The sequence below is a fragment of the Gallinula chloropus genome (genome assembly GCF_964237585.1).
Source record: "Gallinula chloropus genome assembly, chromosome: 18".
Classification (NCBI taxonomy): Eukaryota; Metazoa; Chordata; class Aves; order Gruiformes; family Rallidae; genus Gallinula; species Gallinula chloropus.
In genome coordinates this window covers 10905980-10930878 of record NC_140103.1, presented here as the reverse complement: position 1 = coordinate 10930878, position 24899 = coordinate 10905980, and the positions used below count along the sequence as shown (strand labels likewise).

At 55.2% G+C, this 24899-nt stretch overlaps 1 protein-coding gene across 1 annotated transcript in view; it reads right to left on the bottom strand.

The window, feature by feature from the left end:
* Positions 1-23412, bottom strand: part of RGS3 (regulator of G protein signaling 3) — a gene marked incomplete at its 5' end in the record, with an annotated part of 85765 nt that extends 62353 nt beyond the window's left edge. Inside the window, 11 exons of the mRNA XM_084272311.1 lie at positions 1692-1759; positions 2658-2748; positions 4667-4727; positions 5351-5419; positions 6212-6306; positions 6977-7035; positions 9204-9254; positions 15634-15762; positions 19105-19225; positions 22976-23037; positions 23371-23412. Of these exons, the coding sequence (XP_084128437.1) occupies positions 1692-1759; positions 2658-2748; positions 4667-4727; positions 5351-5419; positions 6212-6306; positions 6977-7035; positions 9204-9254; positions 15634-15762; positions 19105-19135 (654 nt within the window). The remainder of the gene's footprint in view (positions 1-1691; positions 1760-2657; positions 2749-4666; positions 4728-5350; positions 5420-6211; positions 6307-6976; positions 7036-9203; positions 9255-15633; positions 15763-19104; positions 19226-22975; positions 23038-23370) is intronic.
* Between the last annotated feature and the right edge of the window lie 1487 nt (positions 23413-24899).

Sequence of the window (24899 nt, the reverse complement as noted above, 5' to 3'; positions counted from 1 at the left end):
ACAGCCCCGTGCTTTGTGCTCACAGCATCACGGAGGGGGAACAGAGAGGTCAGCGGAGTTGCACCCGTGGTGTGATTTTGGAATTAAAGACAGAGAAACTCTTAAGCCAGCCAGCGAGCTGGGGCAAAGCAGGGCTCAGCGAGGCTGCACCGTGCAACCCTGATCACCAACACTGTGGTGGGACCCCTCGGAGATGGGGCTGCAACCAAGACAGCACCTTCCACCCTCCTACACAGGGATGGGAGGGAGGAAAGGCTCAAGAGAACCCAGACCCCGGATCCCTTGCAAAGCAGCCAGGGTGACAGCGCCAGTGGAGGCCAGAGAGGATGTGTACAGAGCCCCAGCACTCCCAGGGGACCCAGCAACATGGTGGGGCTGTCAGAGAAGCTGCCCGGGGCTGCTCTGGGCACATTGTCCCAGCCTGCCACACTGCTGGGCTGGAGCGGGAAGGAGGATCAGTCTTCCTTCCCATCCACCATCTTTCAAGTCAGTGGCGACTGCCGGAGAGGAAGGGAGGAGAGATGTGCTGGCTTTGTTTGTCTTGCTCAATACTACGCTTTAAAACAAATAACTGAAAATGCAGCTGAGGGAAGCAGCGCGGCGGAATTCGGCACAGATAAATCACAGGGCCGGCTGAGCACAGTTTCCGATGCAGGCCCTGTGTTTGTGTTCCCATTTCCCATCCTCGCCTTTCCTATAAATCACCGAGGCTCCACCATGGGCCTTTCCCTTCCCAGAGCAAATGGCTCTGAAAGGAGGAGGGGAGCAGACGCACCCGGCTACGGAGACGTGGAGACGGCCAGGGACTGATGCTGTGTGGCCGGCAGCCGGCCAGCCCCATCCCCATCGCTCCCAGAGCCTGTCACGCCCAGAGCCCGTCACGCCCAGAGCCCATCACGCCCAGAGCCCTTCAGTCCCAGGGCCTGTCACTCCTAGAGCCCACCAGTCCTAGAGCCTGCTGCTCCCAGAGCCCTTCAATCCCAGGACCCATCGCTCCCAGAGCCCATCACTCCTAGAGCCCATGACGCACAGAGCCCGCTGCTCCCAGAGCCCTTCAATCCCAGGACCCATCGCTCCCAGAGCCCATCACTCCTAGAGCCCATGACGCACAGAGCCCGCTGCTCCCAGAGCCCTTCAATCCCAGGACCCATCACTCCCAGAGCCTGTCACGCCCAGAGCCCTTCGCTCCCAGAGCCCATCAGTCACAGGGCCCTTCAATCCCAGAGCCTGTCACTCCTAGAGCCCATCACGCACAGAGCCCACCACTCCTAGAGCCTGCTGCTCCCAGAGCCCATCAATCCCAGGACCCATCGCTCCCAGAGCCTGTCACTCCTACAGCCCATCACTCCCAGAGCCCGCCGCTCTCCCATCGCTCCCAGGGCCCATCACTCCCAGCCAGCAGCTGCTGCTTTGTCTCTGTGGCAATAGAATGGAAAAACAGGAGGTGCCAGTATGGCGCTGGGGAATGAGCCCAGCCACCCACCTCCACCAGTCTGCTCAACCAGGATAACTAATTGCCTATAAAAGCCACGGTGTGGGCAGGGAGACTGACACAGCTCCACCTCAGCAGCACCTTGACTACTGCCCCATCCCTTGGCTCGATGAAACCCCTCCACACAGGCTCTGCTGGCAGCCAGCTCCTGACCCCACGTCTGCACGCTGCCAGCAGGTCTTAGCGCTGTCATACCTACCTTGAGCTGCTCCATGGCTGCAGCATCCTGACCTTCCTGCGCTGCATCCTGACTGTCCAGCATCGGCTCTTAAAACAAATTAAAATAATTAATAAAAAGGGCAAGGCCATGTCAGCCTGACAGCACACATCTGACAGCCCCCACACTGCCCCTACACACTATGTGTCATGGGCACAGCTTCTCCAGGCTGGGAGAGGGACAGGCACATCTGGGACAGGCGCTGCCATCTCATCCTGCCCTGTGCCAGCCTGTCCTCCTCCATGCAAGGAGAAATGGCCTCAAGCTGCACCAGGGCAGGGTCAGCTCAGATGTGAGGGAAAAGTTCTTCCCTGACAGAGTTATGGGGCTGTGGCACAGGCTGCCCAGGGAGGGGGCTGAGTCCCTGTCCCCAGGTGTGTTTAACAGATGGGTAGGTGAGTTGCTCAGGGATATGGGTTAGCACAGGACAGGAATGGTTGGACTCAATGATCTTAAAGGCCTGTTCCAACCATGTCAATCTGATTGTGTGACTCTGATATGCACCCTGGCAGCACAGCAAGACCAAGGCAGGAGAAGCAGCTGCCCACTATCCTGCACAGACCCCAGAAGCCAAACAGAGTCCAGCTGCTGGATCAGCCCCAAGCCCGAGAGGCAAGAACCGGCCCAGTGAACTGCTGAGCAAGAGGCAGGGATGTGGCTGCAATGTTGGGGTGCCCACAGAGTCCTCGATAGCCACAGGTAAGCAGGAGCAAGAACTGAAGGGGACAGCTCAGTGCCTGTGCAGAGCCTGCTCAGCTGGCCAGGATCGCCCCCATGCCAGTCTTTTGGGGTGCCCGCTGACCGTCATGGGGCTGAGAAGTGCTTGTGGGGGCATTAGGTGCCATAGGGCTGGGAGCTGCAGAGTGCCAGCACAGGGACAGATGTGAGCTTGGCTGCTTTTCCAAACCTTGCTGACACTCCCTGGGACATCACAGCGGGGAGACACACCTCTGCTCTGCTTCAGACGACGTGTGGCCACCTTGAGGTGCTTGGTCCTGCCCAGGTCCTCCCCAAGGAGATAGTACCAACCGCTGATCTCCTGGGAGGAAGGAAAGAAGCTGTTGGTGCAGGGGTAGATACTGACCCCCATTTAACTCAATCTGGTTCCCCACAGCCCCAGAGAGGTCCCGTTGCAGGAGCTGCCCCAGGCAGTATGCAGAGGCTGCCCAGACAGGCTCACACACGGAGGCACAGCCTGGAGTCCTTCTCTGAGGACACAGCAACAACTAAAACTCCATCCCTCTCTGCAAGTAGGGAGCAGCATCCCTGAAGTAACAGACTTCTAGGTTTTTTGAAGGAGACAAGGTGCAGAAACACAGCCAGTCTCCAGTAAAACTGTCCATGTCGAGCTTGCAGCAGTGTCACAGGGAGTGCACAGCTCCAGCTTTATCACCAGAGGAGGATGCCCAAACCAGCCTTCAAGCAGTTCTGGGTGCTCCTCAGTAGGGCTCCCATACCCATGTTGCCAGGACAGCCAAGAGCCCAGACCTGACCATGGCGGTCTCTCTCCCCTCTTCCAGGGAGCCACCACTGCTTCCCAGTGCTCCCCAGCAGGAGCCAGGGTGACCAACCATCCTGGCCCAAGCCCAGGAGTTGGATGGGGGTGCTGGAACCATGCTCCCAGAGGCCAGTGGAGAGAGGCCTTTTAAAAATGAAGGTTTTACATCCACAATAAGGAAACTGGGGAGAGGGAGGGATATTCCAGCAGCAGGAACAGCCCAGGAACAGGGTCAGCTCATCTCAGCCCTAGCTGATGTCCCAGTTGGACCACATGCCACAGCATCCTCCTCCCATCCACCCGAGAGTAGGATGCTGCGTGGGGGTGCTGTACACACAGACACTCCCTCCTCCTCTCTGCATGCCAGGACACCTCATCAAACTCACAGCCAAAAACCTGACAAGGTGGGGACATCTTTGGGGAGGCCAAACATGGCCAGAGCAGAGGTCCTTCCAGGGGAGAGCTGCAGTTTAGAGCTGTTCTGCCTAATTATCTCTACTGTTATTAAAAGAAGCTGCATCTCACTTGTCCAAGTCCTGGAGGAGGTGATGCTCGGGCAATCCTGCCCTTTCCTCAGGCAGCAGGTGGAGCAGCTCCTTTTCAACCTCTTGCTAGGGAGTAAATTTCCACAGCCCAGGCAGTTCACTTTCCCCAACCCCTTCCAGCTTCCCAGGACACTCTGATGTGCTGACACCAGAGCAGGGCTGTCCAGGGGTGGAATCCTGGGCCCTCACCAGCTCAGATGAAACATTTCCTGTTTCAGTGGATCAGCAGGAGTCACTGGCAGGAGAAGCCTCAGAGCTTCTTTAGGAAGGCCAAGGGAGCTGATGTGAAAGCTGTATTACCAAGCAGCAGCCAGGCTGGGGCAGCAGCACTGAGACCAAACCTGCAGCAGCAGGGACACGGATTCTGGCACAATCTGGCACCACAGCAGCATCTCCAGACCTCTGCATCTGCCCTCTCCCCACCTTCAGCTCAGCCAGTGAAGCCCTGGCTGCTAAGTACAGAGAATCAGGCAGACTCCTCCTCAGAGGAACACGTCCCCACCACGGCACCCACTTTGCCGTGTCAGATGTGACACATGCCAACAGGCTGAGCCAGCCAGGCCCCATCTCCTGCTGCCCAGGCAGCCCTGCTGGGAGCCAGGCAGGCAGCACTCTCTGGGCCACCTTGGCACCTCCATTTGCTGCAATTCTCTTTGTATCCCTGAAGAAGGGAGTGATGGTTCCCTCTCCTAGGACTCCTCCTTTAACAACCTTGCCATCCCAGCCTCCAGCAATCCAAGCATCTCACAGTGACCATCCATACTGGGAACGGGACCAGGGAACTCCCTGGGCACCTTCAGAGCGCCTTTGTCCCACAGTGGGAGAAGCCTGCTCCTACCCCAAGGGTGCACCACATCTCCCCACCAACCAGAGTCAGGCCCCAGTCCCACACGTTGTGCCCCAGCACAAGGTACCTTGTCCAGGGTCAGGAGTGACTTCACACCAAAGCTCATGCAGCCGATCAGGTCGCTCTGTCTGCAGAACAGGGGCAGAGATCATCAGCACACACTTCTGGGGACCAGCTGCCCACATACACCCCTTTGCAGGGACCTCACAAACGCCCCAGCCCATGCCAGGAGCCAGGCAGGGCCCAGGACACATGTCCCTCTCCATACTTTGAGCAAGCATGGTGCAACCACACAGCTCATCTGCAGTCAGGGCAAGGAGGAGCTGGATTGAAGCTCCTGGTCACCTCCAGCCTACCTGATCCTGGCAGGAGCTCAGCCAAGGAGGCAGATACCACTTGCCTGAGCAGGCAGCACAGCCTGAGAGGTGCCAGACCCCTTCTTGCTGGGCTTTCCTGCTCACTGCATGGACCCTGAGGGTAGGGAAGGTCCCTGGCCACAGCCAGGCTCCAGCCCCACTTGGCTGCGGTGCCGCATCAGCAGCTGTGGGAGTTTTAAAGGGTGGATACCAAGCAGCAGAGGCAGAGAGCAGCAAGGGTGAGATTGGCCCCCTCCAGAGCCATCATGCAGGGAGCTCTGACACCAGGGCCAGCCCTCGAGGGCCAGGGTGCTGCAGGAGCTCACCTGGGGTGGCCAGAGCAGAAGGTGCACCATCCCCTCTGAAAGAGATGGTATGGCAGAGCCACCCCATACCTGGAATTTCTCTCTCGGTTCCACACTGTGACCAGGAGACGTTTCTGCTCATCCTCCTCTTGCAGTGGGCTGTAACAAGCAGAAGAGACTGTGAGCACCCAAGGAGCACCCAGCACGGGCTGCCCTCGTAGCGAGACCCCTCACCCTCCGTTCTCTGCACAGAGCACTGCAGCATCACCCAGGATGGCACCTCCTCACCCTCCTCAAACCAGCCCACTGTTGCACTAGTTCACTCCTTCCTGCCAAGCACCTGCAGAGGGATGTGACCTCTCCTGGGGACACCACTCAGGAGGTTTGAGGGGAGAAATAATCTTGCAGAAAGACACATGGCAACACACAGTGCAAGGAACATGCTCAGAAACACCCATCCTGTGCCAGGTTACATGCTGTGTGGGACAGGGGTCTGACACAGCCTGGTTAGCCAGCAATGACAAGCTCAACCCAAACACCACAAGACATCCAGCTCCCTTCCCATGCAGAGACATGCTGTCCTTTTACCTCCATCACTCATACTGATGCCTGTACTATCACAGGTGCAAGGTCTAGGGAATGGAGTGTGTTTGCCCAACTCCTGTCCAGCAAGAGAGTCTGATCGTGTGGGAGCACTGCTGCCATGCTGTGTGCTGAGAGCTTGGCGAGCCTCTGCAGAGCTCTGCCCAAAAGCTCAAGGCATTTCAGCTGTAAAAACCAGCAGAATAAAGCCTGTCACTCATCCCCACAGCAGACCCTCTCAGGCGTGATGTGTGTTTATTGTAACTCTGCAAAAGCACTCACAGGGTCCTGGCTTTGCGAGGGTGCCCCAGGGCAGCTGCCACGGGGGTATCAGATGGGTCAGAGCTGCCTCTGCTCTCTCATACTCACAAAATAAAGTGCTCATGGAAGATGGGGTTTTTGCTGTCAGGCACAGTCTTTGTCTTTTGCCTGCATTTCCAGTCAGCATCTGGCACAATGGACATCTGTACGAAGGAGAACAAGCAGCGTGTTAGCGCTCTCAAGGCGAGCTCTGGCACACCAGTGCCAGCTCTGCCACTGCAGGGGCAGGAGACCAGCACAGCCACTCTTGTGGATGGGTAAACCCCAGGGATGCAGCTGAGCCTCTGCTAACTGGTGGTTCAGATCACTTTACCCAATGTCAAGCACTACAAAACTCCTCAGAGCAGGGGAGGGAAGGAAAAGAGAGGAAGAATCAAGGACTGATGCACACAACTGTTGCTAGCTGGTCTCTGTCTCGCAGCCCCCTCGTAGGGGAGATGCTCCCTGTACTGTGCACACCACCATGGGAGCAACCTGCCAAAGTGGCCTCCAGGAGAGCCCAGAGCCGCTGTGCTCCTCCCCACCAGCCCCTGGGCATGCAGCAGGATGTTCCTGCAGTGAATGGGTGACACAGCCCTTAGCACGGTTCTGCCCTCCACTTTTCTGGCTCCATGCAGACACGGCACCAAACAAAACCCATGAGCCCTCCAGCACTGGGCAAGAGAGCAGCCAGCTCCCTGCATGCAGTGGGTGCTCAGCCAGAGCAGGACAGAGGAGGAAAGGGAAGGAATAGGCAACCCAGATAATGCTTGGAAGAGTCAACCACAAAACCCCAAGAAAGCCAAAGCTCCCCAAAGCCCCAGGAGAACCCACCTTCACGTAGGAGTCGCATGTCCGGCACTCCTTTCCTATCAGACCTTTTGCTTCCAGGACTGGAAAGAAAATAACAAAACAGTCAAGCCCCAAAGCAGCAGGGAAGGCACCTTCCTGCACTGCAGAGCTCTGCACCATGGGGTGCTCAGCGTTTGTGGGGCTGAACCCCTCTCCTATCCCGAGAGGATCCTGCACACATCTCCCCAGCAGCCTGCTCTGGTCTCACTGGGCACCCACAACCAGGTAAAGGGGTTAAGGTAAAGTACAACCCTGCTATAAACACGAGTGTCTGTGGGTGAGGGTGGTGGCAGATGCAGTTTAGCATCCGGATGGCAAATTGCATCTTGTTTGCCTGACATCACACCACTCCGGGCTCCTTGTCCCAGACCCAAAAATATCATTGAATTCAATATCAAGGGCATCCTGAGGGCAGCCCTGCCAGCTGAGACTGGGCACAGCACCACTGACAACACTGGGGATCTCTGTGCTTCCCAGCACCATGGCTGGAGGCAGCATCTGTGCTCCACAGCCCCGATAGCTCGGGATGGGCTGTCGGAGCAAGGCCAAGCTCCCTCCTAACACACCCAGCAAGGGGCAGGGACTTTGCTTTTGTCAGAGACAGATATGAGTCAGTCTGATGGAAACCCCACTGTGCAAGGGCAAAGGGGCTCTGCAGGACCCTCTGGTACTCTGGGAAGCAGTTTGCAAGGTTCCTCCGCAACAGGCTCCAAAAGCCTCCTGCTCCAGCCAGACCTGCTTTGGGTTTAAAGATGTTGGAGTAGAGAGTGGAAAAGATGGATCACCTCACTGCACCCAGCCTCCCCCTGCTCACAGGGGCTACCCTGAGCATCCAGCAGGCACAGTGGCTTCCCAGGGCCCAGGCTGGTGGGACCTTTGCCTCTTTGCTGGACCTTTTCCCTCTTTCCAGTCCTTCCACTGGAGACAGCATCAGAATGAGACAGTGATTCGCACCCTGCTCGTGCTGGGGCTGCTCCAGATGGAGAGATGTGGGGCAAAGTGGGTCCCAGACCCTCAGAACCACACACAGCTAGGAAGGAGCCAAAAAGATACTTCCCCCCACCCCCCTTTTACCAAAGCTTGCCTGCACAGCTCTCCTGGCTGCTGAGCAGAGAACAGGGGCTGCGCGTGGCTCAGCCATCCCCACAGCCTCACCAGGCACATCCACTGCTGCACCCGCTTCATTACAGCCAGGCAGGGGCCAGGCTGGGCTGCATGCAGGGATGCTGCTCAAGAAAATGTCCTTCCTGGCCCTCCTGCCCTGCTGTGCAGGTCTCTGGGATGTGGGGGGGGGGGGGGCTTCCCCCACCCACAAGAGCACTGGAAGTCCCAGGGTCCCGCTTTCCTTTCACCCCACAGAGCCCAAGCACAGGGTGGCAACGAGCCTGCTCTGATCACTGGGAGGAATATTTGCTCTGACCACTTCCAGCTCTTGGCTTTTTCCTTCCTCCTTGAACCATTGGTTTACCACAAAGCCCGTGAGCCCCTGGTAGAAGCAGCTCTGTGCCAGGAGACCAGGAGGCACAGATCACTGCAGGAGCAATCCTGAGTGCCTCCAGACGGCTTTTTCCCAAGGCAAAGAGCTGGTTCTGACACTCTCTAAAGCTGCAGTGACACAGATCCCTGGGATCTGCCTCACAGCTGCCATGGAGCCGATGTCCCAGGCACCGCACCCCTCTCCCGCAGCAGTACTCAGCAGTGGTGGTCTCTGAGTCCCCAGAGAAAGAAGAGCATCTCTTGTCCCCAGTGAGATGATCCATGGCTTGAGGGACAGCAACCCCAGCCCAGACCAGGTGAGATACTCTGGTTAAAGAAATTTGGCTGGTGTTAAAAGAACACAGCATTTGGAGGTGACAGAACAGTTGGAAGTCTGGCAAACGTGGCAAACAGTTGTGGTTAATGTAAAAGCCAAATGTCTCTTTGCAGAGACAAAGCACTTCAGATTTGCTTTTCCAAGTTCTGTTTGCCTTTCTTCTCCACACATGGAGTTAAAGAATCTGTACAAGTGGATGCCAAACAGAGCGCGGTGACCCAGAAATCAAGGTCTCCAGAAGTTTCTGTTCTGCCTCTAAATCAGAGATCCTCACCCTGCTGCTGCTGTGAAGCCCCAAAGAGCTGGAAGGAAGGAAGGGCGTGGAAGTGCCATCCCCATCACCAGCCCACCGTGGTTGTGGGGCCACCTTGCCAGGTGCCTGTGGGAGATACTCACCGTGCAGCACCAGGACCCGTCCCTGCACCTCGATGGACAGCTTCAGCTGGCCTATGGGAGAGAGAGGAGACACGTGAAGGAGGCAGGGCTCACCCTGCTGGGACCCAGCACGGGGCCAATCCCACCCTGCTTGCCCACCCCTGGGCACAGGGCCCTGGTTCAGGGAGGGAAAGCGGTGGGGGGAAACACATTCTGCTACCAAGATGCTCTGACAGCTCCAGATGCAAAAACATTCCAGAAAAACCTAAATCCTCTTTCCTCAGCACATGGCAAACTGGTGGCAGAAGGCACGAGCCCATGGCAGAGGGAAGTGGGAGCACCAAGAGGAAACACTGGCTGTGGGATGGATTAGCCCTTGTTTAACAGGGATGCAGCGTGCTCAAACCCTGCCCCAGCCTAGCCACAGCTTCCCCTTTGCCTCCCCCACCAGCTGCTGCGGGGCAGGGGGCTGTCACCCCTGCAGAAGGTGACAGCAGGCTGGGCTGCAGATGGCCTGGACAGACGCCAAGGACAAGCAGTGCCTTTGGTGACAGGAACACAAGGCGCAGGGTCAGCCAAGGCTGGCCTCACGGGGGGACACTGGGACCGCGGCACTGCCCCGCTTCCATCCACCCGCTGCCAGGGCACCTCACTCCACATATGCCTCCCCCTGTTGCCCTGCAGCGTGTCCCACCTGCCCAGGGTGGCTCTGGGGAAATAGGAGAGCCTTAGGAACTGTTCTCCTGTTGCATCCCCCAGCAGCTGCTACCAGTGGCACTGGTATCGAGCAGAGACGATGCAGAGATGAGGAGTAACCCAGCCCCCAGGAACCCAAGCACAGCAAGAGCACCCACACTGGCACCTCCTGCATTTCCTGGGGATCCCAGGCAGTACAGGCTGAGCAAGGCTTGTTTCAATCTAGGATTAAAGGAGAACAGTTGCAGTGGTGTATTTACAGTGAATAACTGCGAGGTGACAAAGAAGCCAGGAGCAGCCAGCCCCTAGGGAAGAGCGATGCTCCACCACACTGCAGACCCTCTGCCACTGAGCCCAGAGGGGGGGCTTGGTGCCAGCAGGACCCCCAGCTTGCAGTGACACAGCACTTCCAGGAATAGCCCAGCTCCCTGCACAACAGCTTTTGACTGAGGAGGTGGTGACAGAGCCTTGGGAGCTACATGAAAGAAACTTAACTCTGCAGCATGTCTGGGGAGAGATGTCCCTTCTGCCGATGCACTGGCTCACCCACAGCCATCCAGCAAGGCAGGAGGCAGGACCTGCCCACCCACAGTGCCCAGCCAAGCCTTGAAGGGTGCTGCCCATCATAGAGGTGAGCAGAGCAAGGGCCATAGTCAAGAGATGAAAGGCAGGATGGTTCCAACAGTCATTAACAGGCCAAAAGAATGGATCTTAGTAAGATCACAGGGACATCCATCCATTTCTGCCCCTCAGTGGGGCAGAGAACAACACAGAAGAGAAGGAGCTCAAAGCACCAAGATCTGGTGTCTGGAGCAAATGATAGGATCTTTCTTGGAGCAGAAGGTTGATCTGACTTGCTAAAGGAGGAGCCAGGACCTAACCCACTCCATGGACAGCCCCTGAGCAGGAGATGTCTCCCAAGGTGGACTGGCACAGCACAGCAGCGAGAGCTCACCATTCCCCCTTGTCCTGCCAGTCTCTGCCCTTTTAACAAGCTGATTCCCCTCCTGTTTCTCTGCTCCCTTCAGGTACTGGAAGGCTGCAGTGAGGTCCCATTGTGTCATTAGCACAATGCTTGATTCTGTACAAAGCAAGATACCCTGTTTTCACTTGTTTTCCAGCTTACAAAGCACAACAAACAAAGTCAACTTCCAAACAGAATTTTACAGCTCTCTAAACATCCTTCAAATTAAAACCCAACGTTTAACTTTGCACAAGGTGCACCCAAGGCATTAGGTTTGCTGGGGTGTCTTAGGGGGCTGTTCAACCTGAAGCAGTTCAGAGAACTCACATCTCGTTTCTCACTCTAAATAAAATTGATGGGAAAGGTTCCAGTCTCTCCCCAGCTGGGGTGTGTCCATGGCTGCATCTGCATGCCTGGAACACGTGTGTCTTCATGTGCAGGGGAGAGCAAGGTGAGGAGGGACAGAGAAGAGCCAGGAGGGTGAATCAGGACAGCTCACCCAAAGCTGACACCCATTTACAACAGGGGCCACCCCAGCCTTCTGCACCAAGACTTCAGCCCTTCTGCTATCTCCAGATCTCTGGTGCTGTGAGAACCCTCTGGCTGTTCCTCTATCAGCATCCAACAACCCTCACAACACAAAAGCAAAATGCCCCTGTCTAACCAAGCGTGAGGGGTTAGCCCAGCAATCAATGGGAGGAGAAAGGCAGCTTTTGGGCTGGGTAATTTGGGGGGGGGGGGGATGCAGGGGGAGGGGAGCTCTGAGCCCAGCCCTGGCGTGGGGATAGCTGGGGCCACGCAGCTCCCAGGGCCAAGGGTGCTGCTCCATGAGGGATGGGGCCAGGCAGGACCCTTGGGCACTGCTGCTGCTCCTGGTGCTGGGACAGCACCTGGCCCAGTGTCACAGTGTCACAGGCTGTGCCAGCACCAGAGAGAGGAGAGCAGGAGGAAAAGGACAGGTTTGTCTTTCTCAGATGTCCCACCAGTTGGCTCCCAGCAGCAAGGATTTGGAAGCACTGGTGGGAGAGGTCCTCTCCTTCCTGTGAGGAACAGACGATGTTTCTCTCTCAACACCTTTGCTCCCAAGCATCTCCAGAGCACATGATGGGACAAAGCACACCCCCCCCAGCACTCCCCAGCCAGTCTGTCCAGTCCCAAAGACATCCTGGACTGCTCGTGCCTGGGAAGTGCTCCTTGGCTTTTAGAAATTTCAGTGGTTCTACAGGGAAGGTGTTTCTACAGGGTTCTGCAGTGGTTCTATTCAGTGAAGGAGCTGCTCTGAAAGAGCCAGTCCAGCCCCAGCTGGTGGAAGGGAGCAGTAACCTTCCTCCAGACCTGTGTGAGCACAAACACAACCCCCACCAAGGCAAGTTCTTGGGCTGCATGGCTCCTTGCTCCAAGAGCAGAGGGTCAGAGGAACATCATCCCCTGGGTTTACCTCTTCTGATGCATCCCCAACATGAACAAAGGGAAGTTGCTTCAGCAGAGATGCCCTGGAAAGGTGACCTGTGCTCAACACAGGCCAGTATGAATGAAAATAGATGCAAAGTAAGGCCAGAGGAAGACCAAAGAGCAGATGGCTCATCTGACCACAGGACCCACACGCAGCTCCTGGGTGTGCACCCCATCGCAGGGCTCAGCCAGGCTCACAGGGTGGCAGAGGAGAGGGCACCCAGGCTGGGAGAGGCGATTCAAGCTGCTGAACAAAGCTGGCACAGGGAGAACAGGGAAAAATCAGGTATGAACAAGCACTAGCTGGTAATCAAACAGGTTCTCAGCTATGAGAGAAGTCTGCCAGGCTAAGGGAGGGGACACGTGAATGGTGTCCCTTGGGAAAAGACCCAGCAGGCAGGAAAATCCATTCCTTACCAATGATCTCTGGCAAACAGAAAATGTGGTTTTCTGGTCCTTTAACCCTTTTCTGTTTCATTGTAGGCAAAAAGCAGGTTTTGCCCTGGCTGGGACAGCCACGAACCACTGGTGCACATGGCTGGGGAAACTCTGGCCAAGGGAAAGGCGCATCAGATAAGTGCCTGGGAGGGATGTCCCCACAGGCACAAGGCAGAGTGCCCTGAGATCACCATCACCTCAGGCCCTCCTGAGGGACCTCCTTGGTCCCCCACAAGTAGAGGGCTGTGCTGGCCCTGTCCCTGTTCCCCTGCTCAGAGCACACAATGCCACGTCTGCCAGCGACAGTGAAGCCAGTGAAGGGAACTGTGGCCACAGAGATGCTGTTTGGTCCACACTTGGTTACAGACAAGAGGCACCACAAAACTCACATTATTTGGCATGCATAAATCCTGCAGACAAAGACAGGAGGATTTCAGCTCCCAGGTTGTCCAGAGCAGTCTGATGCTTACAAGTCAAAAAGGAGGAGTAGCAGCATCCCTGGCTGCCCAGGGAAGGGACACCCTGCTCCACTCACGTAACCCTCTCTGCCTGCCCTGCTCCCTAAAACAAGGAAAAGCTTTGAAAGAAAACTGCTGCTGAAGGTGTAGCACCCAGGGAAGGGCACTCAGCTTCCCTCTGCTTAAGACAGCTGCTGACAAGCTGTCACACACAAGCAATGGCCACCACATGTGCTGCCAAACCCACCTGCCTGCAGGGTGGGGGTACAGGGCCAGCTCTGGCTGCAGCACTGAGCCACCACCACCCACTGGACTCCTGCAAGGTCATGCAGTGAAACCGAAGCAGCCCCTGAAAGACCCATAAGGAGCAAAGAGGAACCTGAGGCTCTGCCCTAACAGAGGCCACAGCTCTGGCCAGCCCTACAGAGCAATCCCAGTTCATGCCCATCCAGGGGGAAAAATGAGCCAGGTATCTGAAACTGGCTGGCTGCTGCAGCATGTCTGGGCAGGTGCAGCTTGGTTCCAGGGTGCTCCCCTGTCCCCCAGCTCGATGGGAGCCAGGGATTATTCCTGCACCTCCTCTGGGCAGGTGCAGCTTGGTTCCAGGGTGCTCCCCTGTCCCCCAGCTCGATGGAGCCAGGGATTATTCCTGCACCTCCTCTGGGCAGGTGCAGCTTGGTTCCAGGGTGCTCCCCTGTTCCCCAGCTCGATGGAGCCAGGGATTATTCCTGCACCTCCTCTGGGCAGGTGCAGCTTGGTTCCAGGGTGCTCCCCTGTTCCCCAGCTCAATGGAGCCAGGGATTATTCCTGCAGCTCCTCTGGGCAGGTGCAACTTGGTTCCAGGGTGCTCCCCTGTCCCCCAGCTTGATGGGAGCCAGGGATTATTCCTGCACCTCCTCTGGGCAGGTGAAGCTTGGTTCCAGGGTGCTCCCCTGTTCCCCAGCTCAATGGAGCCAGGGATTATTCCTGCAGCTCCTCTGGGCAGGTGCAGCTTGGTTCCAGGGTGCTCCCCTGTCCCCCAGCTCGATGGAGCCAGGGATTATTCCTGCTCAGCCAGGCATAAACCAGCAGGCTGCTGCTCAGCATTAATGCCTTCAGGGAGCAGCTCTCCAGCCTGTCCCTACCACGCCAGGCTTGCCAAGCCCTTGCACCAGCCAGAGCCACGCTTCAGGGCGCTGGGTGCACCCCCTGCTCCCCGTGCTGCAGGCTCAGCACTTACCGAACGTGGTGAGGTAGAAAGAAGCTCCCAGGGGGTCAGTGCAGAGCGAGACCCTGTGGACATTGCCGGGCTCCATGGCAGGACAGCTGTAATTAGGCAGTAACTGGAGCCCTCCCTGCCCAGCCCGGGGAAGGCGGCTGGGTTTCCATGGGACACGCGTCCAACCGCCGCGGCTCCCATTGGATCCCGCAGATTTGAACGGGGACCGCACCTGCCTGAGCAAACAGGCCCAGGCCCTGCCCAGCAGCACGGGCAAGGAGCTGGGCAGCATCCTGCCCCGCTCTGCAGAGCTGGGACCCACACCAGCACCATCCCAGGACCACCCTGGCGATGAGTGCCTGGGACAGAGGAAGGCTTTGCCGTGTTTCCTCTCCTCTGCAGAGAGCCAGGCTGTCAGTTATCCCCCTGACCCTGAGAGCCATCGGGTTTGGGAGCTCCCACTCAGCTGCTCAGGGAATGATCCTGCTGGAGCGATGGGGCAGTGACATTCACAGCTCTTTGGGGAACTATTGCAGGCAAGGAAAGGGTGCAAGGAGAATTGGTCTGCAGGGGTGAGACAAGGGAGGGATGGCAGGGCATGAGCTATGTGCTTGTCTCTCATATGACAAGCAAAGAGGCACGCAGCCCTCCAGGCTGATGGGGGTCACTGCAAGACCCCAGAGCAGCCCTTCCCACCCCTCAGAAGCTGGCAATGAACCCACCAGCTCCAGATGCTGCACCATAGTTTAGCAGGAGGCACCTGGAGATGAGGTCAATCTCTGGAGTGTGGAGGAATAATGGAGATGGTGTCTCCAAGAAAGCCCCCTCCCCAAAGGCTGGGCTGTGCCAGAGCTCTCTGGTTCCCACCCACAGATCCATGCAGCCCTGCTCCCCACAGTGCAGGACCCCAAGGCGATTGCTCTCCAGCAGAGAGGAAGAAATGCCACACTCAATGAGTTTGGCTCTACAGGATACTGCATGAGGCTAAGAGGCTACACAACAGAGCAGGGGGAGCTGTGGTGAGCCAGGATGAGCCCCATAAGAACTTTCTGGGTGAGAGCAGCTGAGGTCCTGCCTCTGGGTGAGAGGTCCTGCTGCCCTGGGCACAGGCAAAGGGGGACAATGGAACAACTCAGCCCTGACAAGGGGCTGCTGTCCCTCCCCACAGTCATCCCTCCACATGCTCCTGGCCAGAGCTGAGCCCCAGCTGGCCCACAGTCCCTCTCCCCCACTCCCATCACTTACCTTTCCCCTTCACTTGTGCATGGCTGATCTTCCTCCTGCTCCCCGATGGTCCCCTCTGCTTCCGCAGGGCGGGCTGTGCAGCCCCACATTGCCCCTGTGGCAGCCACAACAGGGGACTCTGCCCTGTCCCTGCCAGAGAAAGGAGGAGATGATGAGAACCAGACATGGCAGGACAGGGAGCTGGGACACAGGGGATGTAACAGGCTCTGAAGTACCCCTGGCTTTACCTGCCACGAGGGTATGTCTCCACCTTGCCCCAGCCTGTCCCAGAATACCCTGCTGCCAGGTCCCCCAGCCAGCCCTGCATGCAGAAGGGACAGGAGTGATGGCAGGTCACTGCAGCCAGTGTCACAGCAGGACACAGACCATATTCAGAGGGAATCACACCAGGATGTGCCTCAGCTGCAGTCTTGGCCATGGCCCTTTACATGCCACACACCAAGCGTGCCCCAGATGCTCTGCTCAGCACTGCTGCTATTTTATTGTGTCTAAAAGAGAGGAGCAGCCCTGTCAGGGCTTTGTTAGCCCATAAGCAGCTCTCTGGGACACTGAAGATGCTGCTGGGCCGCTGCTGGGCCACTGCTGGGCATTCAGACAGTCTTGCAAGGCTCTGGCTCAGACCCAGCTCCCAGCCCACCACCTGTGGAAGCACTCAGGCTCCCAGCAGCAGGGAAGCTCTGCACAAGGAGCTGGATAGTTTCCATCTGTCCAGCACCCTGCAGATGGCACACCAGCCCCATTCTGCCCCTCCTCACTTACATCCATCAAACCACCACCCTGGGACCTGCCACGGGATCCTGTGCTGGTGCATAGTGCACAGATCTGGAAATGGGAGGCTGGATGGAGAGACATCTCCCAGCCACAGCACAGAGCAGAGGAACCAGCTTGGCCCAGCCACTCTTCAGGAGCAGAAACATCTGCCCAGGCTTTCTCCACAGAGATGAGCAGCTCAGGGTTAGTGCAGCACAAGTGTCTCATGTTGCCCTTCTACAGACCCAGTGCAAACACCCCACGGGACAGCTGGAGTCAGGGGTTGATTCCCTGGGGAGGACAGTGGGGCTCCCATGATGGAAGCATGACACATACATACCCCATCCATAAACACAAGAGTCTGACCTGGGATCAGATCCAGTCTGAGTCAGGATGTGCCACTCAGCCCCTCGATACAGTAGTGAGTACGTACAGCACCCAGTGTACCCCAGCATCCCCCCAGCTCCATCCTCACACCCCTAACCAAAGTGTCCTGGCACAAAGAGGCAAGCAGCTTGGGAAGGCTCACAGGAAAAGCTGTCTTTGCCCACAGTCTGGCTTACTGTCTGCAGGGGCACTGGCTTCAATTGGCTGAATTTACACTGGTAAAACTGCCTGAAACTACAGGAAAAGCAACAGAGGAGACACAGAGTGAACAAGGGAGGGAGGGAGGGAGGGAAAGAGGGATGCTCTCTCAACAGCCCAATCCATCACTGCCAACAGACACCTATTGTATCATTGCCATAGATCACAGCCCCTCTGGGCATTGGGGAGAGGCAAACAATGGCCCTGAGAAAGAGGGGGGCTGTGTGGGGGCTGCCTGCCCCCCGCAGTGCTCTGCCCTGACCTTGGCAGCCCACAGGGGCCTTGAGAAGGCACCCAGCCATGCAGACAGCTAATGCCACTCGCTGCTTCATTTCCCTCCTAAGCCCTGTAGAGCCTGCAAAGGCCTGGCAGGAATTTTCTGCTTGCAGCTCCTACATAAAGCTCTGGTCCCGTGGTGGAAAGCAGCCAGGTGCCTCCTTGTCCTTTCTCCACACAGCACTGCAGCAGGGCAGGAGCCAGGATGGGAGCTGTAGGATATGCAGCTCAGTGACCACTGCCCCCAGCAATGAAGCCTTCAGCTCCACAGCTCACCAACATCAGAGCTCATCCAAATCATAACAACCCGAAACTGGAGGCATCACATCCTCTACCACACCCCAGCCACATCTGCTGACATGGAAAAGAGCCCTGGACACAGAGCTGGGGAGAGGATGACCCCCTTCATCCCACCCTCACCTTCCTCCCCTGCCTTCACCAGCAGCGCTGGCAACAAACCTGGGAGAGTCACGTGCATTTGTACTCCAAAATATACAAGAGTTCTGCCTTCCTCCCACAGGGAAGGTCTGGGGACCCCTCATCATCCCAGCCCTGGGGTCTGCAAAGAAACTTCCCACAGGCTCAAAACTCCTCTCTTAGGGCTGTGCCCAACAGCATGATCACACATGGACATACCCAGAAGAGAGGCCCTGGAGTGCCCTGGGTCACAGTGCTCTGTCACCTCCTGGACAGGAGGGTTGAAGGACCCTGCCATGTCCCCAACATCTATCCCTCCCTCCCTCATCACATCCCCCAGAAGCCCTGTTGATGTCTCAGAACGACAGACACGGGTAAATGGCATCAAAGCACCATCCTGGACAATGAGTAACCAGCACACAGGCAGGATGGGCACTGACACAGGGATACAGGGTCGTTTCTAAGGCATTTCAAAATGTTTCTCCCCTCCCTCAGGCTTAACAAAACCTCTTCCCCTCATTTGTTCAGCCAAATCCATTTGCTGACATTCCCAGTGGTCTCTGTCCACCACCCATCAACACTGAAGTTTTATCCCAGCAAACTTCCTTGCCTGGATTGCACAGCTCAGCACCCAGCCTCCCCAGCTATCAATGACCTGCACAGCACATGTGTCCTAGGAGTCCTACTGAGGGAACAAGCCAACCATCCACTCTGCTGCAGTCCCCTGGATCTTGAACCTCTGTTAATGCAAGCAGAGCATATACCAGCCCAGCCTTGCCATGCCCTCATCTCCTTCACCAAGCAACCTCACAACAGCACTGAGACCAGGGCTTGTGCTGTCCCCCCAGCACTGCCCAGCCTGCAGCACTGCCCATCCCATGCAGCAAGAGGCAGCTTACAGGCCACGCTGTCTCCTAGGAGCTCCCCAGGCTCACACCAAGCCTCCCCTCTCCAGGCCTGTAGTGCAAACATGCTTTTAACAGACAAAAAGAAAACGGGACAGTAACAAAACCCAGTCTCTCTAAAGCAGCCAGTCTCACAAGTTTGGGTAAAAGAATCCCATTAGATAGGGTTTGTCAGAATAAAAAACTAATAGAAAAGTAAAGAAGAGTCTCTGTCAGAGTCTGGGACTCTGAGGCTGCTGGAGTCCTACACACTCTCCTCCCAGACAGCTCAGAGTGAGCAGCTGCAAACACTGCTCCTACCCCTGGACCCCATCAGACTGGAGCAGGGCACCCTGGGGTCTGCTCCTGCCAACACCGTCCTGCACCGAGCCGGGCAGCTCCCGCTAAGGGCACCGGGGAGACCAGTCCCTTATCTCCTGCGAGCACCAGGATGGGGATGGCTGGTGACAACCAGACACCAGTACAGTCACAATCCACCCTTCACCCAGGGAACAGCCCAGCACTGAGAGCAGAGCAGAGAAACCATCTGAGCACTCACACACGAGCCCTGGCTGCCCCGGCTGCTCCATGACTCCCACGCAGAACTGTCACTTGCTCCAGCAACTTCCAAGCACCAGTGTCCTGTGCTGTGAGGCCACGAGCCCTTGACCTTGGCACCACTGTAAAGGGGAGGGGAAAACAGTATATAAACTTCCCAAGGGAGCAGGGAAGTTAAATTAAATTGCATGCTGGGAAGAGATGGTGGCACGAGCAACAGCCCCGTTCTGTACTGGTTCCCAACAGCGCCGTACCGCTCTCTAACTTCCCTCTCACCATTCCAACCCCCCAGGACTGACCTTAACCTGTGTTTCTGTTAGAGTTTCCAGCAAACTGCACATTCAGCTCGTTAGCTGGGGGGGGTTAATGACTTTCTTTTAAAATTTAACACAGTTCTCCATCACAAATTTCAGTTTGCCAGCACTGGGATCTGCCTTTGGCTGGATATTCAAATCCAAACACGTGCTCAGACAGTTATTCCAGGCAAAAGGGTAACACAGAAAACACACAAGGTGGAAGTTGGTTTTGAAACTAAAGAAACTAAATCAGGCTGGGGAAAACTACCCAGCTGCCCAGATGGGGAGAGGATTGGAACAGAAAGGGCTATTTCTGGGGAATCCTGAAGGCAGATCTCTGGCAGTAGCAGTCTGCCATGCACAAACCCCAGCGCTTTCCCAATGGTGGGATTGCTGCAGCCCCCTCTCCCTTGGGGTCCACAGCAAGCATCAAGCACAGGACAGAGCTGAGGTGCTCCTGTCCCCAACACCCCTTCTGCAGCAAGCAAAGCTGAACTGTGCCAGTGAGAACCCAACAGAAAAGCAGACTGGCTGGTTACTAAATCCTCATCTCATATGGGACCCAGGGAAGGTTTCCCTGCCACAAGGGTATCTTCAGGAACACCGCACCCACTCTGCTCATATCCCAGAGCCTGCACATCCTGTGGGAACCCAAATCTGTGAGGCACCCACAGCAGACCCATGCTGTGCCCCAGCGTGGTCTTTGCTGCTGCTGTTGCTGAGCCACAGCCCCGTGTGCTCACAGCACAGAGGGGGATTCAGGGCTCCGCACTCCTGCAAAGTCGCTCCTCCGGTCGCAGGGCACGAGTGCAGCACTGGTGTCCTCCCAAGGGAGGAAACATGAGCTGCTGCTGCCCACTGTCCAGAACCATCCACCCCCCTCTGCAGTGTCTCCCACAGCCAGTGTGGGATCCCCACACAGCACCAGCTCAGCGCTGCTGCCTTGATGAGATACCCAAGTCCCTGCGGTGTCCAGAGCTTTACAAGACCCTTGCCTTTTCACTTTTATAGGGCTTGATGTACTTAATTTTTCACCCATAACTTTGGATAACAAACTTATCTGGCTAAGCCTATTTCTAAATCTATCCCTCTCTCCACCCCTTCCCCCAGAAATTATCAGTTTGAACAAGAAAAGGGACTAACCCACACCGACTCCTGGCCTCCGCTCTGGTGCGATGCTGCCGTACGAACTCGGGATGCCTGTGGCTGGAAGCACAGCCAGTGCTTCCAGGGCAGGCAAAGGATCTGTAAGGAGCCCCATGTGAGCAGGAGCTGCTGCAAACCTCCCTGGCTACCCGCAGGAATGCAGAGCACAGAAGAGCCTCAGTGCACAGCTGCTTGTTGCTGTGCCCACCTTCCAGCAGGGCCAAGCTTGCTGAACTCTAACATAAAATTCACCTCATCCCTCACCCCTTTCTAGTGCTAAGGCTAAACTGAGACAGTACACAGCTGAGAAACAGGTGGGAGAGCAATAAGCCCTTTTTTTTTATCTTCAGTTCTCAAAGCTTTCACCTGCTTTGAACACACTGAGGCTGGAGAAGCTGCCTGGCTGCTTCCCCCTCCTGCCTTGTGTAGGTGAGATGTCCTGGGGACCCCTCAGAAGGGATTCCTCTGAAGCCCAGCAGTACTTCTGTCATCACTCCAGGAATGTCCTGTCCCAAACACCATCCACAGGAAACAGGAGGTGCCCATGACACTGGCCATCTGCACATCCTGTGGGCTACCCTCAGGAGCACAGCGATCCACTCTGAGAGGAGGCACTGACCCTACAGCACCCACAGGTCATCATAAACTATTTCTTCCCTTTTTTTTTTTTTTTATTCCATCCCTTTTTGCCTTTCACCACTTCCAGGCTGTAGGCTGGGCACACACCTCATTTAGGAGCAGCACACAGACACCTCATGATCTTACAGAGAGGCTTTGTCCTTGGCTTTGCTTTTCTTTAAGGCAGTGGCACTTTCCTAGAGAGGGGAGTGTATAACACAGACCTGTCTTGCAGGCTTTAACACAAACAAAAGCACTGCCAGGGACAGCACTGCATAAACTCACAGCAGTGTTCTTCCCCATGTGCTCCAAATCCTCCCCTGCCCTAATGAAGAGTAGCATCGTGAGGTGTTCCCCAAATCCTAAAGGATGCCTGATCTGAACATCCAGTTGTCCTTCTGCAGCAGCCCTACAACTGATCAAGAAGGCAACCTGGGTCATGCAGAGACATACACAACAATTAAACACAGTGGAAGTACAGCAACACCTTCAAGCAGTGAGGTACCACGTTCCTGGACAAGGATTACCTGGTCCCACAGGTCACCAGAGCAGCTGCTGCCACTCAGAAACACTCATGCAGATGCTGGGGCTACCTGACATCTGGGGTTGTGATGCTGAGCTCTGCTTGCAGACCCCACCGCCTCGCAGGCAGGGTGGATCCAGCACTGCTGCCAGAGGTACCTGTTACCCTGACACCACTTCCCAGACAAAATCCTTGGCTTTTGATATTTCTCCTGCTTGTTAGAAACCAACTTAACAACCAGATTCCCTTCTCTGAGCAGTTTTCCTGCTCAGAAGCAGCTGTCTCAGGTAAAGCAAACACTCAGAGCTCCAGCCAGGGTACAATTGGAGCCTTCGTGATGTCGCTTCTCCGAGCTGCAGCTGCTGTGGGTCACTGGATCCTGACTAACACCAATATTAACATCCCTGATCTATTTTAATGTCATGAAATAATAATCAAGCTGGGTCTTTAAAGATCTTAGAGACATTTCTCCTAAGTGAGACAGGCTGCAGTACGGCAAAAGCTCTCTTGGGAATGATGATTTTGGCCTCAGTATAGTCACATAGACAAAAGTAATTAAGTTAAAGCAGCTTAAAGAGTTATTGCCTGTCATGTGAGCTGAACTGTGCACAGGCTGCAGCTACATCTATGCAAAACAGCTGAGTTGCTCTAACAGCTATCTGACATCACACACCTGAGCTCTGCTCTCCAGGGTTTCACCCAGAAGCTGGCACTACCCAACCTCTCAGTGAGCCAGTTTGCCTCACTGATTTTGTAGGAAATGAACTATTTCTGGCATTGGCATAGCAACCTGAGGTGGCCAGAGCGTGTGATGAGGAGAGACAGAGGTCTAACGCCAGACACTGCACAGTGGAAAGGGGTAAGCTGCCCTGTTGCAGGCAGAGATCTCCTCTGTCACCTGCTGAAACCCCTCTTCTGGTCTGCAGGACGTCCTCCGACCCTTCCATGTTCAGATTAAGCTAATTTAACTGAAGGCTGCTGCTGAAGGGGCAGCTGCCTTCCTTCTCTCCCCATAACTGTGGGAGTCAGACTCCCCTCTTTGCCCAAGCATGGGACTGGGCACACAGAATCTCTCCAGCTGGAAGGGACCCAGAAGGATCATCAAGTCCAATGCCCTGGGATATCTAAAATGAAACCACATAACATCTTCAGATGCTCCTTCAACTCTGCCAAGCTTGGTGCCCTGACCACCTCCCTGGGGAGCCAGTTCAGTGAGTGACCACCCTCTCTGCCAAGAGTCTTGTCCTAACAGGATTCAAGGATATTTAAGAAAATAAAAGCAGACATACCAGGTCAGACAGAGGTCTGTGCAGCTCAGTATCCCATTCCTGACAGCGGTCAGAAGGTGATGCTTAGGGGGAAACACAAGAATAGAGCAGGCACGTGAGACATCTGCCTAAAATAGTTGCTCAGCCCCTAAAAATTTCCAACTCAAGGACTTTCCACTACAATAGGGTCAACTTAACGATCAGCTCAACTTTACTGTACCTTTTGCAGCCATAGGAGGAGTTGGATCCCATTTGGGTGGGGACACACCATTAGTTCAGCCTTAATGATGCTGCTTTAAGCCACCTCTGTTGATTAATTTGCATTCTAAACCAATTAGCAGAGGGCAGCCTGGTTATCACACCTTTTGTTTCACTGCAGAAAGGTGTTCCCCTCCCTCCAAGCTGCAAGCACTCACTTTTACAATGTCATTAAAGAGAATGAGGTTCATCTGTCCAGGTGAGATACTATCTGGCCCTGCTGCAGAGTTCATGCCTGGAAAAAGAAGTCTTTCTGACCCTCAGAGCAAACAGAAGCAAGATTCATAGTGAAATAAATTCAAATGAGCAGCATGAAAGGCAAATCAGAGATTACCCTAGAGGTTTCCTTCTCAAAGTACTTCCCAAAGTGAGTTAATGACATTAGCATTAATGCAATAGTTGGTCCACACAGCTGAAAATAGCTCCTCAGCTGGTACATGTCATTCTTAGGTCACATAGGAAAGTCCACCCAACCCATGGGATTTCAGGCTAGCAAGTTTTGGATAGTTAAAACTGCTGAATTAGTTTATGGTAAAAAGAGGATCACAGGAAGATATTTTGAGGATGAAACTCTTGCATTTGGAGGCCTTAGCCAGAGATGATCTGAGCTTAGAAGAGCTGAGGTAGGAAGAGAAGCATGTGAGTGACATCTGCACAGCAGCACCTACTTTGTCTGTAGGGAAGGAAAGAGGGAATGATTCCAGACATTAGAGCTAAGGGTGAGGACAGATGCACTTGAGAATTTGAAAAATATAATGACAAAGTAAAAACTTCTTTCCTTTTAAAAAGGATACTGTTGAGTGTTTAAAATTTATTCTTCTAGAAGAAAAAAGACCCAAGCCAAACAGCTGAGCAGAGCAGCTACAGGGTCTGCCAAACTGAAACCAGTCACTGCACAGACCTGTGACAATACCCCAACAGAACCTGCCCCAGTTGGAGCTGTGTCCCTGCCTTTAGCTTCCTGAACACTCTGTCTCTTGCCATGGTGTTACTGAGACCAGCAGCTAAGAGAGCACATGCTGAGCTGTGTTCCTGAGCACTTGTCTGTCCTCTCTGACTCACCAGAACGTGCTCTCCACAGCAGCTTACCATGGATTCAGTTAGCACAAGGGTAGGAGGTGTGAAGGGTTAGAAATTTTCCACTTTGCAGGCTCAATACCTCACAGAGCCCTAGGTCTGCCTATAATCTGGCAACCCTAGAGGTTTTGCAGATCAGAACATCATCTTGCACCAGTACCACCTTCTGGCATGCTCCCACCCCTGTTTTAAAGAGGTTAATCCATTGCAACCCTCTTTATTACAGAACCTGTATCACACCTCTCATGTCTGCAGGGATGATGGAAACAATGTAAGTGTGCCACCATCACTTCTCCCTACAGGGATAACTTGTACTTTCCATTAGTACTTCTTTGGCCATGTGAAGCATCATTTTCACCCAAGTAAAGTTAATCAAGTTTCAAGTAAAGTTAATGAAGGTTCAAACCCACCTGTACTAAGAGTGTGCTGCCCAGAGCACAAACAGGACATGGGAAGCTCTGGGTGGAACACAGCTCCATCAAAAATGGAACAGTTTTGTAAAATTCTGAGACTAACAAGCAGGCTATCCTCAGTGTCCACCCTTACTGCAAGCTTAAAACTCACAGAGGGGCCTTCAGTGTGATCCTCCTGACATCAGTACCTTCTTCTG